General features: G+C 45.6%; 1 protein-coding gene across 2 annotated transcripts; it reads right to left on the reverse strand.

Annotated features, from left to right (window-relative positions):
• Nucleotides 1-9,118: 9,118 nt before the first annotated feature.
• On the reverse strand, nt 9,119-13,227 carry FZD5 (frizzled class receptor 5). 2 transcript variants are annotated; one of them, XM_079924827.1, is made up of 3 exons: nt 13,148-13,227; nt 12,578-12,905; nt 9,119-12,292 (listed from the first exon to the last, which is right to left on the reverse strand). In XM_079924827.1, the coding sequence occupies exon 3, from the start codon at nt 12,036-12,038 to the stop codon at nt 10,272-10,274; it is 1,767 nt and encodes a 588-aa protein (XP_079780953.1). In that variant the 5' UTR covers nt 12,039-12,292; nt 12,578-12,905; nt 13,148-13,227; the 3' UTR covers nt 9,119-10,271. The 2 variants fall into 2 exon arrangements, with proteins under 2 accessions (XP_079780953.1, XP_079780952.1); XM_079924826.1 differs by having other exon boundaries at nt 12,578-13,161.
• Nucleotides 13,228-17,474: the final 4,247 nt, after the last annotated feature.

Genomic DNA, 17,474 nt, shown 5'->3' on the forward strand with positions numbered 1-17,474 from the left:
TTAAAATTGCACTAAGACTTAAGGGGATACCTTGTATCTTCATAGACCTGCCCATCTCTTTCTAAAGTAGTCCTTTGCAAGGCTGGGCCGCTTACCTGCTTGATCACCTAAGTTTCTTTTTTCTAGATTTGGTAAAGGAATTATGAACAACAGTGTTAATTCACATGTAATAAATTGAAAGGAACTGGACCCTGATAGTAGTGATAGAGTAAGTGATACGAAACAGCTTTTCTATCCTATGTGTTAACCTGGCTGTAGGTGTCTCACTTCAAGTTCTGCTATTTAAGAGGAATCATGTAAAACCTTAGGAACCCTTACCTCAGGCTTTAAAAGGCAGGGAGGTCCAGTAATCAGTCTTTTAGGAGATTGGTAACGATGTCACCTAAACTTGAAATGTTAAAAAAAAAAAAGTTAGTGTTCTCAAGTATGTGAAATCTTTCTCCTCCTACCTTCTCAAATGTAATCCTAGGAATTTTGCCTGTAAACAAAGCATTTCTGGGCCAGAAATACTTTCTCTCTTTGTAGCAAGGCTTCACATTATATTGAGTGCTGCAGGTTCCATCATTTTTAAAGGACAGAGACATAAATGATAAATTACGGTATATAAAATATTACAATCTACCACCTCAAAAAATATTGTTTATGGAGTTTGGAGCTTCAAATACTGATTGCAGTTTTATTTTGAAAAGAATGCTACAACTTATGTGGTTTTTCTTCCTCATGTTTATATTAAAAGAAAAGCTAATAAACTCTATTTTAATTAAAACATATGGCTACTGTGTTTGTAACACTTCTCACTATTCACATAACAACTCTGTCTAACTCAAATGTTTTCAATCAGCTCTGATAGTCGGGCCTTAAAGCATTTTCAAACTAACCATAAGTTGTTTTGACCCCTGCCTTTAGTTAAGATGTAGTCATTTATTTCTTCAGCTTACGCTCTTTTCAACCTGAAGATAATCTAACTTAAAATCACTGGCTACAGTGCTCGGTGGCATAATGCATTAGATAGCATTTTTTAATTGTTTGTTATGGTGCCAAGATGGAAATGCACATTGAAAGATAAAAGTAGGTAAATACACAGAGAAAGGAATTACAGGGATACTGTAGAATCAGAACTTGAGTTGTTTGAGGGCTTCAAGCAATTGAACAGGAAAGAAAATGGAAGAACAGGAAGCAGTAGAATTGTGGTTGCTGTTAAGAGGGTGACTTTTTTTTTTTTTTTTTGCGGTACGCGGGCCTCTCACTGTTGTGGCCTCTCCCGTTGCGGAGCACAGGCTGCGGATGCGCAGGCCCAGCGGCCATGGCTCACGGGCCCAGCCACTCCGCGCCATGTAGGGATCCTCCCGGACTGGGGCACGAACCCGTGTCTCCTGCATCGGCAGGCGGACTCTCAACCACTGCGCCACCAGGGAAGCCCCTAAGAGGGTGACTTTTAAACAAGCCACGTAATTTGACTTTAACATGCTATTTCACTTACATTCAGTTGGAAACATACCAGATCTCTAAAGTTTCTTTTAGACCCTAGCCACTGCACTTGAGCAATATTCCATCAGTCCTGATAGTATTGCCATGTTTTCATCCACCTTAATTACCTTCCTAAGGTCAGACCTTTAACTTTGTTCTTGTTAAGTTGCTGACTAGGAGAAATGATCTTATTTAGTACAGAAGGGAAAAAAATCTATCACAAGTCACTGTTTATATCAATAGTTTGCACCGCGTAATAATATGCCAGTTACTAAGCAGAAATGCTGACATATCTCGAGTGGTCGAAGGTTTAAAACAAAAAAAATTGGGGTAGGAACATTGGACATGACTGTAGCTTCAAGAACAAGTTGGTAGAATAGGGAGAATCACTAAAAATTGCTTTTTCCCTTCAGCTTTAATTCTAGAGGCAATACAGCCATTTTAATAAATGGGAAATTGAGGCAAATTAAGGTAAAAATTTAAACATCACTGAAAGTAGGTTCTCCAACAAATATGGGGCATGGAAACTAGTTACTAATAGGGTGGCAACTATGGCATTTTTTTCCAGGATTTTATACCTAGGAAGGGTTTGTTCCCTAAAGTAGTAAGACTATAAAAGAATATCTGACTACCTGAACTCAAATTTTATTTTTTCGCTTTTTAAAAAAATTTTTTTTTCTCTAGTGGAATACTGACAGCTGTGCAATTTTAACTCTGGTATATCGTGAACTGAACTTCATTCTTTACAAGGAAAAGACAGAGGTTTGAAATGTATGTTTGAACCAAATTAAATTGCCGTTTTTGTATGTTAAATTCATATGGTTGACCCTAAGCCAACTTCTTAGGGCCCAGTGTTTCTGGTTAAGAGAAATTTTTCCACCCTGTATCAGATCCCATCATGACCCTATTCTTTGACATTTACTCCTAATGTACCCTGTATGCCCGTTATTGAAATTCAACAGCACTAAATCCTAGTTTTACAACAGGTCAAGTTTCATTTCTTAGTTTTCCCATTCTATAAAATATACCATTCTTTGATTTTTGAAAAATGCTGAAGCCAGTATTTACTGGAAAACAATTCACTCTGTATTCAGGTTATGCAATGTTTTCGAAAATGTTTACCTATAGCGTGTAGGTTAGCTAAAATCTTTCATCACCCAAGCCTTCTCTCTAACCACATGTAAAATGACTACGACTGTTCCCTCACCCAGAAGCCGCATTCTTGAGTATAGAGCTATTTGGTAAAGCACTGGACAGCTGGTAGGGGCTCTCCCAGAGGTAAGTGCTAATTTCTATGCAGAATCTGTAGATTACACCCAGCATCTATCAATCAAGTTAAGGATTAGATCACCTAAAATCTTAACTGTTAGCCACTTACCAACCTGGTCAGCCTGACACCTTGCCAGCAAGAATACAAAAGATCTAGGAGCCCTTCAGAGACACCTGGTCCCTTGTACACAGGTGCAACCTGTTTGGCTTCTGAGGCAATTTCCACTAGTCCATTTTAAATGGGTTTGGCAGATGAGATAACATGCACTTCATGTGAAACAAATGTTATGAATACCAGTTTATGGTTTAGGGTCTCTAACATGCAGAAAAAACCAGGAAAGTGAAGTAGTACAGAAATTAGAAATCCAGAGTCAAATGGAAAGAGGTTAATGTTCTTTAAAAAAAAAAAGGAACAGGTTAGGTGATGACTAACTGCTGTGAGGGCAGCTAAGTAATTTGAATGTGATTAGAGACAGCCTCAGAACCTAAGGTCCTCAAGAATATGTCGACCTCTACTTCAAGACCTCAAATTACTCTGCTAGCTTTTTCTTACAACATCTATTCCTTCATCTTACCATTCTCAATTCTACTGACCTTTACATCTAGCTCCTCAGATGGTAGCCCTTTATCTCCTCACTGGGGGAACCGACTCTTCCAAACACAGGGCGTCAGTGTTTCGTCCACCTCCCGCTGCACTCTCTCAGCAAGGTCATCTCAGCTTCACCCTTTGACTTTCTGCTCGTGTCCAATGTGGCAGTGCTTGATGTTGGTTACTACTATGACCCATTTCTAAAACATTATCACCAGGTTCCAGGAAATACAGGATTTATATGTCTCACAGGCTAACTGGCCCCTGGTAATCCCCTTTAATCAACTACTTGAGCCCTCCTGTGTTCCCACAAAGTAGTTGTTCCCAATTTGCTGCCCTCACTCCCCTGATCTGCCCACAACCCTAGATGTATCTCCTCAGGCTAGGCAGCAACCCCACCTTCCGAACTCCAAAACTCATTTCATCTGGCATTAGGAATAGATGCCTCACTTCTTAAGGTAACCCCTCTCATCTAAGGGAGAGGATTCCATCCCGACTCTTCAAGTCAAATTTCTATATCCAACCCCACCACCACCAGGATGGTGGTGAGGATGGGGCAATTTGACCTTCCTCAGCCCTTGACATGTCCTAATGTTTCTCAAGATGTGGTCTCCAGACCACACCTGCCTCTCATGGGCTGAAAGTCCCTGTAAGAAATGAAGCTTCTCTAAATGCAATGTGGAATCCTAGAACAGATAAAGAACATCAGTGGAAAATCTGGTGAAATCCAAATGAAGTCTGGAGTTAACAGTAGTGCGTTAATGTTGACTTCTTAGTTTTAACAAATGTGCTATGATAATATGTTAATATTAGGGCAAAATGGATATATCTTTGCAACTTTTCTGTAAGCCTAAAATAATTCTAAAAGTTTACTAAAACAGAACAAAAAGACCTAATTCTTGGATCCCAAATTAATCTCAATTCCTGGAGCTGAAGCCTGGGAATCTACATTTCTAATAGGAACCCCAAATGATTCTTATGCAGACACAAATTTGAAACCTCATCTTTCAATCCCCTTTCCATTCCACGCCTGAATGGCTGCTTCCTCCTTGTTTTACTTACCTTAACCTGATTTAATCTTTTAGATCCTCTCAACCCTAAAATATAAGTACTATCATTATCCCCCTTTCACAGATGAGAAAGTACTAAGATGAAGTACACAAATGAAGTACTAAGAGCTTAAGTAATTTGTTCAGGATCAACAGCCCATGAATGATGGAGCTGGGAGTTGAATCCCTAATCAGTCTAGCTCCCAAGTCTATGCACAGAACCATTCTACTTCCGCTCATTCTGTTGCACGTAAGAGCTCTGTAACTAAATCACTAAAAGAAGCATTATTACCTATTTCTCCAACTTCCTAAGTCAAACAGTGCCCCCCTTTCCCACTGGGGGGAATGAACAATGAGAAAGCATTGGGAAGATGTGCCAACTAGAGACCTGTACGGGTAAGGCACAGTGGCTCTTGCACCAGGATGCAGCTCAACTGCTGTATTTTCTGTTCTCCCAAATGCCCTAACATGTACCAATCTCATAGTACTCACTTGGATGCTGAATTAATTATCTCAGGTTTACTAAGCATCTGTCCAGATTGTCAGGGAAGTGCCGACTCTAAATCAATTTACAGTTGGCCCTCCGTATCCACAGGTTCTGCATCAGTGGATTCAACCAACCATGGATTGAAAATATTTAGGGAAAAAAATTTCAGAAAGTTACAGAAAGCAAAACTTGAATTGGCCGCACACCACCAACCATTTGCATTATATTTACAACTACTTAGGATTTGTATTTGGTATTATAAGTAATCTAGACATGACTTAAAGTATAAAGGAGGGTGCGGGGGAAGATGGGAGGTTGTGCGTAGGTTATATGCAAATACTACACCGTTTTATGTAAGGGACTTGAGCATCCATGGATTTCGGTATGGGGCGGCACGGGGGGAGGGAGACTACTGGAACCAATTACCCACAAATACAGAGGGAGAACCATATATCCTCTTATCTTATCTGGGTTCCCTGACTTGTATTTAGACCTTAATACAAAGTTGTGGATCTAACTGCTGAATGATAAAGTTTTGGGGGTTTCTGACTGCAAATCAGACACACACAAGAGCAGCACTTCTATCCAAATTGCTTCAGTACAGAGTATAGATGGAGGGTTGATAAAATAGAACACAATCTCAGGCAATGTCTCTGTTCTTACGTGGATTTTCCTTCATTTCTTCAAGTGCATCATGAAACAATCACAGGATCAGCAGGAGAAACCTATGAAGTATATTCAGGTAAAACATGTTTTCATTAGTTCTCCTTCTGGTGATTGGAATTTCCTTGATTTTATTATCAATAAAAACATTGCCACTTATATTCAAAGTACATCTGAGAAATCTGATCATGAAATTAGAATGCACATACCTCCTTCAGATACTCTTAGAAAACAGTGTCTCTCCATAAAAGCATGAGAAAAATACTTGTACAGCATCTTATTTGCTTTACCATTGCTTTAATGCACTTTAAAATTTATCTACATGAATTGGGAACAAAGAAACAAAAATAGACATTTCTTTGTTTTTCATAAATAACTACTCTCCATATTTGATAAAAATCTCAAAGCATTAGTTTAACTTCCCACAAATATAATACATACAATTTTTTTTTTTCTGAAATAATAAGGTCAGCAAATTAAGTATCTTGACACTAATATAACCACATACAACTGCTTTTCTACTGACTTCCAGGAACAAAACAAAAACAGAAAACTTCTTATCAAGATGCTCTGGGTTTCCTTTTGCTAGTGTTAGGGACCCTGGAATTATAATCATCTGCCAGTAATAATTTTATAGATTCTAGTTGATTGTCTACAAATAAAATATCGCTGGCTCTGCTTTGAGTTCTGGATTTGACATGACACTGACAATACCGCATGGGACAGGCACTACACATACACGGAAATCAGAAAAAGTATTGAATGCCCTGGACTCGAACTACTGACTCAGTATGTGCCTCATTTGGCTCAGTAATAAATTCACCTGCACCAAACCCGTATCAAAAGTCACTAAATCTCTCATATATATAATATATATTATTTATATACACACCCACAACACATACATACTATACATACAGTTTGTAACAACATGAAGTAATATCGTCTTCAAATGATGTACCACAGACTGAAATAAATCCTGTAATTGTCATCAAGCTGCTAGAAGCTTTTGAGAGTTCTGAGCCAGGTTACTTACTTTCATCCTGCCTACCCTTCTTCATTCACCCTGCTTTAATGTCTTGGTAGCTTTTGCTTTCAAAACCACCCTCCTCAACCTAGGTGTATTTCTTTCCCAGGATCACTTGATTGGACTTTGGAGGCAAGAAAGGGCATGCAGGGGGAGCAGGAAATCCTCAGCCACTGTACCTCACACCTGCCTAGATTTGTGATGTTCTCTATCCTGTTGGCCACATTCGGTGTTAGAAAGCAGTTATTCAAAGCTTTGTCCCTCCTACCCCCCTTGGTCTTTCTGTAGAGCACAAAAGTGAAAGAAGCCTCTTTAGCAGGGGTAGCAGTTCATTAAAATATACAACTACATTTCCTAGCTCTGGGGTTCCCATTCTGTACTTGAGACTGCAGGTCACAGATGCTGTTATTAAGGTGCGGTGTGGGATCCATGAGGTTTTCTCCTGGCAGCCGGTGTCAGGATTAGTGCAGCCCTAGCCCAGGAGGAAACGGCCTAATGAATACCAACTTGGAAACAGTGCTGTCAGCACATTATTTAAGCTTGTACATTGCTCACAATTACACACAACACACACACAGGCTTACCACTGGAAATGACTACGAGAAAACATGACAAAGGTTTGCAAGGATAAACCAATAAGGCACCGAGAAGACTTATTTTCAGCCAATTTAGACAACTTCAAAGTGTGAGGTTAAGAATATAAATTAGAACGACTTCCTAAGTCTTGTCAACTGATTTACTGAGAAGTCACATATTAGTTCCTTCTAAATCTTTACCCCCTAAAATCTATGACGGGAGACGCTGCTTACAATTGAACCATGAAAGGGACAGCCCAAAAGCTGTACCTGTGAAACTAAACTGGGCCTTAAATCCTTCCTAAAATCAGAGCTGGCTGTGAAGAAGTTGCTAAACCAACCCACAACCTTTCATTTTGTAATTGTTTTCATGAGTACGGATTGTTTGCCTAATAAAAATAAAAATCAGAAGAAAACAGCATATGAGATGGAAATAGGGGGCGACCATAAATAGATGGGCTTCTCTGCCCTGGGTAGCAGGAGGGGTGGCTGAGGTAAAACTTGAGGGAAGCAGGTGGGCTTCATCTTTGAGGTAAGGGAGGGGGAGGGCAGCGGTGAAAACAGAGGCTGAAAACAGAGGCAGCTCTGAGAGTTGGCCTGGACCTAGATCTCCAAATGCATGACCTGTATTGCCTCTCCTTGGCTTGGTATCCTGTGTCTTAACTGTCTTTTTTTTTTTTAAGTAAATTGGTTGTTCTTTTTAGGTTTGGTATGTTGCCAAAATGAAAAATAGTTGTTTTAAAAGGAAGAATTAAATCACTTCAACCACATCATCCCACAACTTTTAGATACATTCTGCGTCATGTTTACACTCCTCCACAAAAAAAAAAAAGGAAGAGGAAAAACCCAAATTAGTCACAATGACCTAAAGCAGCAGAATAATCTATGTACTTTCTGGGAAGACATGTTAACTGAGGGAAGAGGTCAAGGTGATCAGAAAAGTTCCTCATTTGAAAAACAAGAGAGGAACTGGCCCTCAGGCAGGGGATCTATTTCAAGGTTCTAAGAAGCTTCTTCTGAACAAGTAGAGGAATTAGACGTGCAAAAAGTTCTGTAGCTCTGTGTACAAGGTTTTGTCGAATATACTGACATTTTGATTCAGAGGATGAGTGTGTAAGAGCAGTGCATTTTTATAAACGTGAATAGCTTTTGAAAGTCCATGAAAACTATAACACCAGGCTTCTTTCCACCAGCAAAGTGCTTAAATCCACTATGGAAAGTATACACTTGTTTACTTAATATCCATAATGTAAAAACTGGCCTGGGCTTAAATCTGACTTTTCCAACTTTGGTATAAATGAAGCGCAAACCCCTACACTTGTTTCTCTAGGGAGACATTCCCAAATTTTAATTGTTTTTGCCATTTTAGCTTCTTAAATTTAGTTCCCACTCAGTCCTGGTCACTGGTATTCTGCTGGCCAATGCACTGTCACCCCCTTCCCCAGTAATGGCCTCACACTCTTCTTGAATGAACGGTTAAATAGATTAGGAAAGCAAACAGGATTTTTAACAGTAAAGTATGTGTGCATGGTGTGTGTACATGTGTATTCATCAATACATAGGCTTTCATATATAAGTGAGGGAACAGTTCAACAGATTAGAAAAGCAAACAGAATTCTCTAACAGTAAAGTGTGTGCTCATCACTATATAGGCTTTCTCAGAAGAGGAGGAAGAGAAAAATATATTGAGGCGAGGGGGGCGGGGGGAACAGCTTTCCTTTTGCTACACTGATCCATGTTTTTAAAAGCTTATGCAAGGGTGTTATGGGTTTCATTTGTTTCCAGAGGCCGCAGAGAGCAGTGTCTCGATGCTTTTGGAATATCTGGCTGTAATCTAGTCCAAAGTCCAGGGACACTTATTTTCCCTCATCGCTGCCAGTGTTTGTTCACAGGTAGCCAGCCTCCCCCCCCCCCCCCCCCCCCCCCCGTTCAAGCACCTCATTCAAGGGTGGGTGTGGTTTCTAATCACAGCCCTCCAGGAGAGGAGGAATAAGAAAAGCAAAAAGACTGTTTAACATGATAAAGGAGGTGGGATGGGGGGGGGCGTGGAGCAGATAAGACAGGTGTTGGAAATTTACTTAATTACAGGAGTTATATCCATTTTAGTCCTTAAATGTAAAAAGGAACCCCCTTCAGCACTATCACTAAGTCCTTCCAGAAGAAGGAAGTGGGTTTATTTTTACCAAAGTTTTAACACAAGTTTTAAAAAGTGGCATCACCAAAGCCTATTAAGAACCACTCACTATAGATGTTAAAAAAAAAAAAGAACCACCCACTCCTCGGGCACAAAGCTGCCATCTTAACAGTCTAGAATTCAAGTTCAACCAATCACCATCCCTTAGGTTCGCATTCTTCCAAATATTTATTCCGGACACTGCAATGCTACCTCTAACTTATTCAAGCAAAGCTGGCACTGTTAAGAACGAGAATGATTACAAGTACTATAGAAAAGAAACCGAAGCTTGCTAAACGAAGCTAGGACGGACACATTAGAATCTCTAAACATTGCCTAACCTTGTCACTTTCCGGAGGCCCTAACCACATTATGCTACCCCCCTCCTTGGTATGACTTAGGGTGTCCCCTAACTTAGGAACTATAAACAGGGACAAGCAGCTCACCTTAAAGCATCTTGGACACTTTAAGCAGTGGAAGGAGAAACAACCTGGAAAAGCACACGGAACAACTTCCCAGTCACAGCAACTTTCACTGTTCACATTATTTTTAAAGACAGAAGTATAGGAAATATATTTTCCCAATTTAGACCACCCAGTTCAAAGAAACCTGAACCAAGTGGAACTTCATTATAATGCCAACTTTAGGATTGTAAAGCCCCCAAAGCAAAGGTAAATTTTGTTGCCAAAATGCAACAAAGTTAAAAATTAAGAAAACTATATATAAATTAAAAACAGGGTTCCTCTTGAAAAGGCAGTAAGATAGAACAGACGTGAGCTGAACCCCTTTGAGAAGTCCTGGGACAGGTACTCCCCTTGAAACGGTCCCTCTCCCCTCTCTCCAAGTTGCCCCGGGAGGGGGCATCAGCACCAAGAAGGTAAACGGAAGTGACCTTGGCAAAGCTACCAAACAAAACAACCTCCCTCCCTCAACTCCCGGCCCCGGTCCCGGTCCCTCGGCCTCGGCCTCCTCCTACACGTGCGACAGGGACACCTGCTTGTGATAGGCGGCGGCGGCGGCGGCGGGGCCCGGCGGCGCGGTCCTGCCCGTGAGCGCTGCGCTCGCCTCGGCGTAGTCCCCCGCGGCCGTGGCGCCGCCGCTCTTGTGGCCCCGCCGCGGGCGGCAGCAGCAGCGGCTGGTGAAGCGCCGCCACGACTCCACAGTCTTGCCGGACCAAATCCAAACGCCCGACGTGATGCCCACCACAAGGCACATGAAGTACTTGAGCATGAGCACCCAGTACTCGGGCTTGGCGCGCGGCTGGCCAGAGTCCGGGCCGGGGCACGCGCAGGTGAGCGCAGCCTCCCAGCTCTCGCGATAGTGCTGTTCGTACAGGTAGCATGCTACCACGATGCTGGCTGGCACAGTGTAGAGCAGCGTGAAGATGCCGATGCGGATCATGAGCTTCTCCAGCTTGTCCGTCTTGGTGCCGCCCTGCTTGATGACGCTGCGGATGCGGAAGAGCGACACGAAGCCCGCCAGGAGGAAGAGCGTGCCCACCAGCAGGTAGAGCACCAGCGGGCCCAGCACGAAGCCGCGCAGCGAGTTCAGGTTCTGGTTCCCCACGTAGCAGATGCCGGCTACCGGGTCCCCGTCCACAGAGCTCAGTGCCAGCGCAGTGATGGACTTGACACTGGGGATGAGCCACGCGGCCAGGTGGAAGTACTGCGCATAGCCCGCAATGGCCTCGTTGCCCCACTTCATGCCAGCCGCCAAGAACCAGGTGAGCGACAGGATGACCCACCAGATGGAACTGGCCATGCCAAAGAAGTAGACCAGCAGGAAGACGACAGTGCACAGCGCAGGGCCCGTTGTCTCGTAGTGGATGTGGCTGTGCTCGCGGCTGCAGGCGACGCTGGCATGGCCCACGACCAGGCGCACCAGGAAGCCCAGAGACACGCACAGGTAGCAGGCTGACAGGAAGATGATGGGGCGCTCAGGGTAGCGGAAGCGTTCCATGTCTATTAAGAAGGTGGCCACCGTGGTGGAGGTGGAGATGAAGCACAGTACAGACCACAGGCCGATCCAGAAGGTGGCGAACGTGCGCTCGTCGGGGCTGAAGGACGGCTGGTAGCAGGGCACCGCGCAGTTGGGTACCTGGCCCGTCCTCACCTTGTTGTAAAGCGGGTGCGACTCCTTGAGAATGGGCACGAAGGGCTCGCGGCACTTGCACACCGACGGGCCCCCGGTGGCGCAGTCGCTCCCCGAGGCCGGCGACCCCGGCAGGCCTGAGTGGGTGGGCTTGGCCGGGAAGGGCCTGGGGGGCGCCGTGGTGGCCTCGCTGCGGTTGTAATCCATGCACAGGACCTCGGCGTCGCGGCCCAGCACCGGGAGGCGGTCGCAGCTCATGCGTTCCGGCCAGGCAAAGCCATACTGGCGCATGAGCGGCGAGCAGCCGGCCTTGGCGCGCTCGCACACCGAGCGGCAGGGCGGCAGCGGCTTGTGGTAGTCGGGCAGGCAGATGGGCGTGTACATGGAGCACAGGAAGAAACGCAGGTCCGGCGAGCAGTGGATCTCCACCAGCGGCCAGAACTGGTGCACCTCCAGACCCGCCTCGTCCTGCGTGTCGTGGTTGAACTGGTTGGGCATGTGCGTCAGGTTGTAGCCGATGCCGCGGCACATGGGCACTGTGATTTCCTGGCACACTGGGGCCTTGGAGGCGGCCGCCGCCCGGCCCGCCAGCTGCGCTAGGAGCAGCAGCAGCAGCGAAGGCGGCGCGGACGGGTCTGGCCGAGCCATAGCCCCCTCCCTCCCCTCGTCTCCCGCAGCCAGCGCGGGGCCAGCTCAGGCAGGGGAAACCGGGATCCGGGCTTCCCTCTCCGCCGACTTGTGTGGCGCTGGGACTGGCAACCTGTTGGTTTCTTTTTCTTTTAAAGAAATCCGTCCAAAGATAAACTGTTTCGGGAGGACGCTGCCTCCGCAGGGAGCGCTCAGCTCTTCGCTGGAGAAGGCTGGGGAGGGACGGTTAGGGCTCCGATTCCAAGGGAAGTACTCTTTAAAAAAGAAGGTGGAGGAGAAGAAAAATTGCAACCACTCCCAAATAGAGAGGCGTCAACGGCGCAATCCCCGCAAGCGGTCTCCAAAACTCTAAGTTAACCTCTCTCCCTCCCCTCCCCTCCCACCTCCTGGAACCAAACTACAGACTCCCCGCCCCTCACCCCGCCTCCCTTCTCGCAGGGCCTGCCAGCCTGCACCCCAAGGTCAGAGCGCTCAGCCCCCGGGAAAAGGGCAGAGGGCCGGGAAAAGAACGGGGAGAAGGGGAAGGCGCGGGCTCTCACCTCTGAGGAAGCCGAGAGAAGCAGATAGTCCGTAGCCAGCCTGGGCCCTCCGTCTCTGGGACACTTCGCTCAGAAACGCGACTCAGAGACAGGCTGGCATCGGGAAAGTTTGGCGATAGGCTGGGTACCCGAGGAGGCAGCACATGGCAGCAGGTGGGGGCGTCTCAGAGAGGGGGTCGCCCCCTGAACGAGGTCGCCGCAGACCGGTCATTCGCCCTCACCTCCTGCGGGCCCCCCCGCATGATCCGGGCGGGGCAGGACGCGGGGCAGGCCGTGCGTTCCACCAGGGTCCGGGAGCCGGACGAAGGGCGAGCGCGCCTGGCAGCACCTGGGCAAGAGGAAGGCGGTGTGCGGCGACCGGGGGATCCCGCCGCCTCACAGCACGGCGAGCAGCCAGCGCTGGCCCCGCCGGGACTGCATGGTGCGCGCCCGCCGCCGCGTCCCGCCCGCCGCTCTCCTCCTCCCCTGCAGGGGGATCCGCGCTCCAGCGGACTCCTGGAGGCGGTGGCGGTTCTCCCGGGACGCGCCGGGCTCCGCTCCTCCCCCGCGCTCTAGCACCCTTTGGCCCACCTCCGGCGGGTATTGAACTGCGCGCGGCGGCGGCGGCGGCGGCGGCGCTGGCCGCAGCGGAGTCACTGCCTTGAGCTGACTGGCCTCTCCCGCCCAGCCCGGGTCACCTGCTTCTAATGCCCGCCGGGAGGCTCCGCCCCGGCCCCGCCCCTTCGCGCTGGGGCTCGGTTGGTGGGCCGCCCCGCCACGCTCTCCGCGCGTCCCCGCCCACTGCCCCGCGGGCTCGGCCTCTCTCCAGGCGCCCTCCGGCCCCGCCTGGAGCTGGCAGCCGAGGAGCGTGGGCCAATCGCCGGCCGGGAAGCTATGGGGGGCGGGGCTAATGCTAATCACGCCTTCTTGAGACCCGGAGCGGGAAACCCTAGCTAGAAGTCCCTCCTGAGTTCTCTGCTGGCTCCCACTGGTGCGGGGCTCAGTTTCCCGTAATGTTCTCGCTTATGAACCCTAGCTTCCAGGACACCTACCAGGTCTCCTATCTTGAAGGTAAGCATCCTTAGAGTCCAGCGCTTGTTTAAAAGAACTGCTCAAAGAATCATTCTTAACCGTGGGACCTGTCTCCTCTCTGCGCTGCCCTCACCAGGTGAGCTCAAATTGAGAGAAGTACAAATGCTTACTGAGCCCCTACTGTGTGTCAGACAGCGCGTTAATCGTTCTTATCTTAATACAGGATGTCTCAGAACCTTACGACAATTCTATGAGGCAGGCACTCCTTATAGGTGAAGAAACAAGAGTTTAGAAGCATACCAAGGCAACCGAGCTAATGATAGTTCCCCCAAGAAAGCCACAACCTAGATAATCTTGTTCAGCGCGGTATTCCGAGCGCCTAACACAGAGTAGGCTCTCAAATGGCAAACCTGGGATTCGAACCGAGGTAGTTGGGACGCGACATCCACAATTTTTACCACCTCCTCCCCCGTCCCCCCATATGCGACCGGTTATCTCCCAGGCTTTAACCTTTACTTTTGCATTTCGTAACAAAATCTTACTGTTGCGACAAGAAAGTGATTTTCTTTCCGTCTTTGGAAGACTCCAGACGTGTTAGTCCTTTATCAGTTTATCGGGTTAAAAATCCAGGCAGTTCGAAGTCGCCCGCAGAGAAAAGTAACTTTAGCTCCGGGCTCTGTGATGGGCAGGGGCTGCACCCCCACCCCGGGGCTACCCGCTGCTGAGCCGCGCACCCGCGCGCCGCCGGGGATCCGGGGCGCACGGAGCAGCGGGTAGCCCGCGCGAAGACCTGCTGGGCGCCTCGACCACTGGGACGCACTGTGGCGCTCTCCAGATGGCTTATTATGCTGCAAGTTTTAAATGTCCTGAAAATGCCTCTTTTCTACGTGTTCTAATTAGGTTGGAAGACTGAGGTGTTTAGCATTCTTGAGATTCATTCACACGCTTACAAAGAGGGTTTGAATTGTTTCCCGCTCCCCCCACCCCTTCCTTCTACTGGGAAGAAGGCAGAAAAAAGGCAGGAGGGCCTGAGTTCTTGAGGGACTCAGGACTGCACTTTAGGGCTGAGTCGTTCTTGTGTCCTGGATCCCACTTATACAGACGGGGAGACAAAATTGCAGAATAGCCCTCTTCCTCCTGCTTATCAGCAAGACTTTGTGAAAAATAATGAGGAATATGTGTATTAATCCCAGCCGCAAAATTCAAAGAAATAAATATAAATCGCTTCACAAACATCAAAACTGTTAATAAATATGTTTAAAATGTACTTTACCTCTTTCATTCCCTGGGATTCTACAGGTGCTCATATTTTTTTTGTTTCTTTGGAACTACTTGGCACTCAGTGTCGGCAAACATCCCAGGGTTGAAAGTAGTGGGAGTTGAAAAGCTATGGAATAGCAATCAAAAAGAAAGGGAAACCCTCAGTGGAAAGTATGCACAGATTGTGAACATGCCAAGAGAGGCTGCCTCATTCTGTGGCCTGTATGCAACATGTGTATTATTGGGGATGGACAAGTGTTGGCTAATAATAAAAATTATTTGAAGTTGGAGAATGTTAATCACTCATGCTGGAATTTAGCCAGAATACACGTGTTATTTCACTTGGTTCTGACTCAAAGGATGTTATCTCCTAGTCTGTAAACCTCTCCCTTCTTAATCACAGGGAGATGTTATTTTTGCTTGGAGATCTCTAATAATAGTAGTAATAATAGCAGGAAAACTTGGCCAGAAGAAACGTATTTTGCATTGTATAGCTTTTTGTATCATTTGAATTTTTGCTTTTCTACATATAGTGTTTCACTTTAAAGGCAGTTTAAAATATGCTGTTTAACATGTATTAGGCAGGGTGCTACATAATTCATTTCAGTTAGCTCATTTGATCCTCACATCAGATGGAACTGGCATCATAATGGCTTCCTTGAAGTTACATATTTAGTCCATGGAAAGGACAGAAATCACAATTTTCTTCTGAGTCATAGTTATTGTTTAACAAACTGGAAAACACTGAATTATTTTTAAAGATGCAATTTTTAAGCAACTAGAACATTGCCAGGCATTCTTAGCTATTAATTCACTCATCTATCCTTCCATCTATCCATCCATCCATCCATCCATCCATCCATCCAAAAACACCAAATTTCTGACTTGAAGACACTACTGCTGTATTAAACATGTTGCTACAAGGTGGAATTCATGAGGTTCAACTTAAATTGTTGTCCAAGGCGTACTTATTAATTGATGAAAATACAGAGGATCATGCTAAACATTCCACCTAGTAAGACTGTGACATTTCGAAAGTTTTGAAGTATTGGTTTTGGATTTTGTAATCAGAGAATAGTTATTGCATTTCTAATCTTAGTAGACGTGTATTTATTATACATGTATAGTCTGTTGAGACACTTGAGAGTTCAATACTATAGGAATGACTGGACAGGTAGCCTCTGTATACTCTTCAATATCTTGATAATTAAGCCTGGAACAGTATGCTGCCCATAGATGCCTTTGGTAAATATTTGTGAAATAAATGGATGAATAAATGGCAACTGAGATTAACTCTTTAAACTTTAGCAAGTGGCATTGAATCCTTGGATAAAGCTTACCTTATGAGCTATATATATCTCTGAGGTTGACCATACCCTGTTAAATGCAGCGTGAGTCCAAACCTTGGCTCTTCCTTTACTAGCTGCCACTTTGGACAAGTCACACAACAGCTCCAGGTCCTCTTTCCTCATCTGTAAAGTGGAGTTACCCCTCATAGAGTTGTAGTGAGGGGTAAATGAATTTATATGGTAAAGAGCTTAAAACCATGTCTAGCACCTTGTAACTATTTAAGTCTGTTATTAGTTTCTCCTGGGTTCATGCTATTTTTCTGTTTTCCCACTCTATTTTCTTTTGTGTATCACTTTAATAATGGGAAAAAAGTTACATTTTTTAGATGTACAGGCATACCTCAGAGATATTGTGGGTTGGCTTCCAGACCACTGCAATAAAGGAAATATCACAATAAAGTGAGTCACATGGATTTTTTGGTTTTCCAGTAATGTCTATAAAACTTATGTTTACACTATTCTTCAGTCTATTAAGTGTGCAATAACATTCTGTCTAAAAAAAAGTACATATTTAATTTTAAAATACTTTATTTCTAAAATCATCTGACAACTCAGGGTTGTCACAAACCTTCCATTTGTGAAAAAGCAAATTCTGCAAAGCGCAATCAAATGAGGTATCCCTGTCCTTTATGTCTGAGCACACTCCCAGCTGTCACCAGCTCTCTCTAGCATCTAGATATTAGCTAGATTTTATGCCAAAGCAGGGATCATTTCACTTGCCCTGGATCAAAGTGCGTACACCTGACATCAGCCCCAGCCCGCAAGTGTGCGAGTGTGCACAGGGCTGGCACAGGACAGACACTCACAAGCCAACTTGAAATCCCTCACAGGTATTTCCAGACTAGCTTTTTCCATGTCCTAGAGCATTCCTGATAACTCCTCATCAGATCAGACACCTCTAGATGAGAAACCCAGACACTAATCAGAGGATTACCATGATGAGTCATTTATCCAGGTTCATAATAAGAATGCCTTGTTCACATTATAAGTGGAATCATTCAACTATAATCTTTAGTCCTCTCCCCTCCTCCACTGTGGTGGAGATTATAGAAAAGTAAGAGCTTCTTTCTTCTTTCCCAGAGGCGATGGAAGTACTAATCTTTCCCACTCTCAACAATGGCTCTCAGCTGCACATTACAATCACCTGGGGAGCCTTAAGATATACTGATGCTTGGGCCCTACTGAATCAGAATCTCTGGTTGAGGGACCCAGACATTGTTTCTTGGTTTCATTTTATTTGTTTATTTTTGTTGCCTTTTTGTTTTTAACTCTCCAGG

The sequence above is a fragment of the Stenella coeruleoalba genome, assembly GCF_951394435.1.
Source record: "Stenella coeruleoalba genome assembly, chromosome: 6".
NCBI classification, from domain to species: Eukaryota; Metazoa; Chordata; class Mammalia; order Artiodactyla; family Delphinidae; genus Stenella; species Stenella coeruleoalba.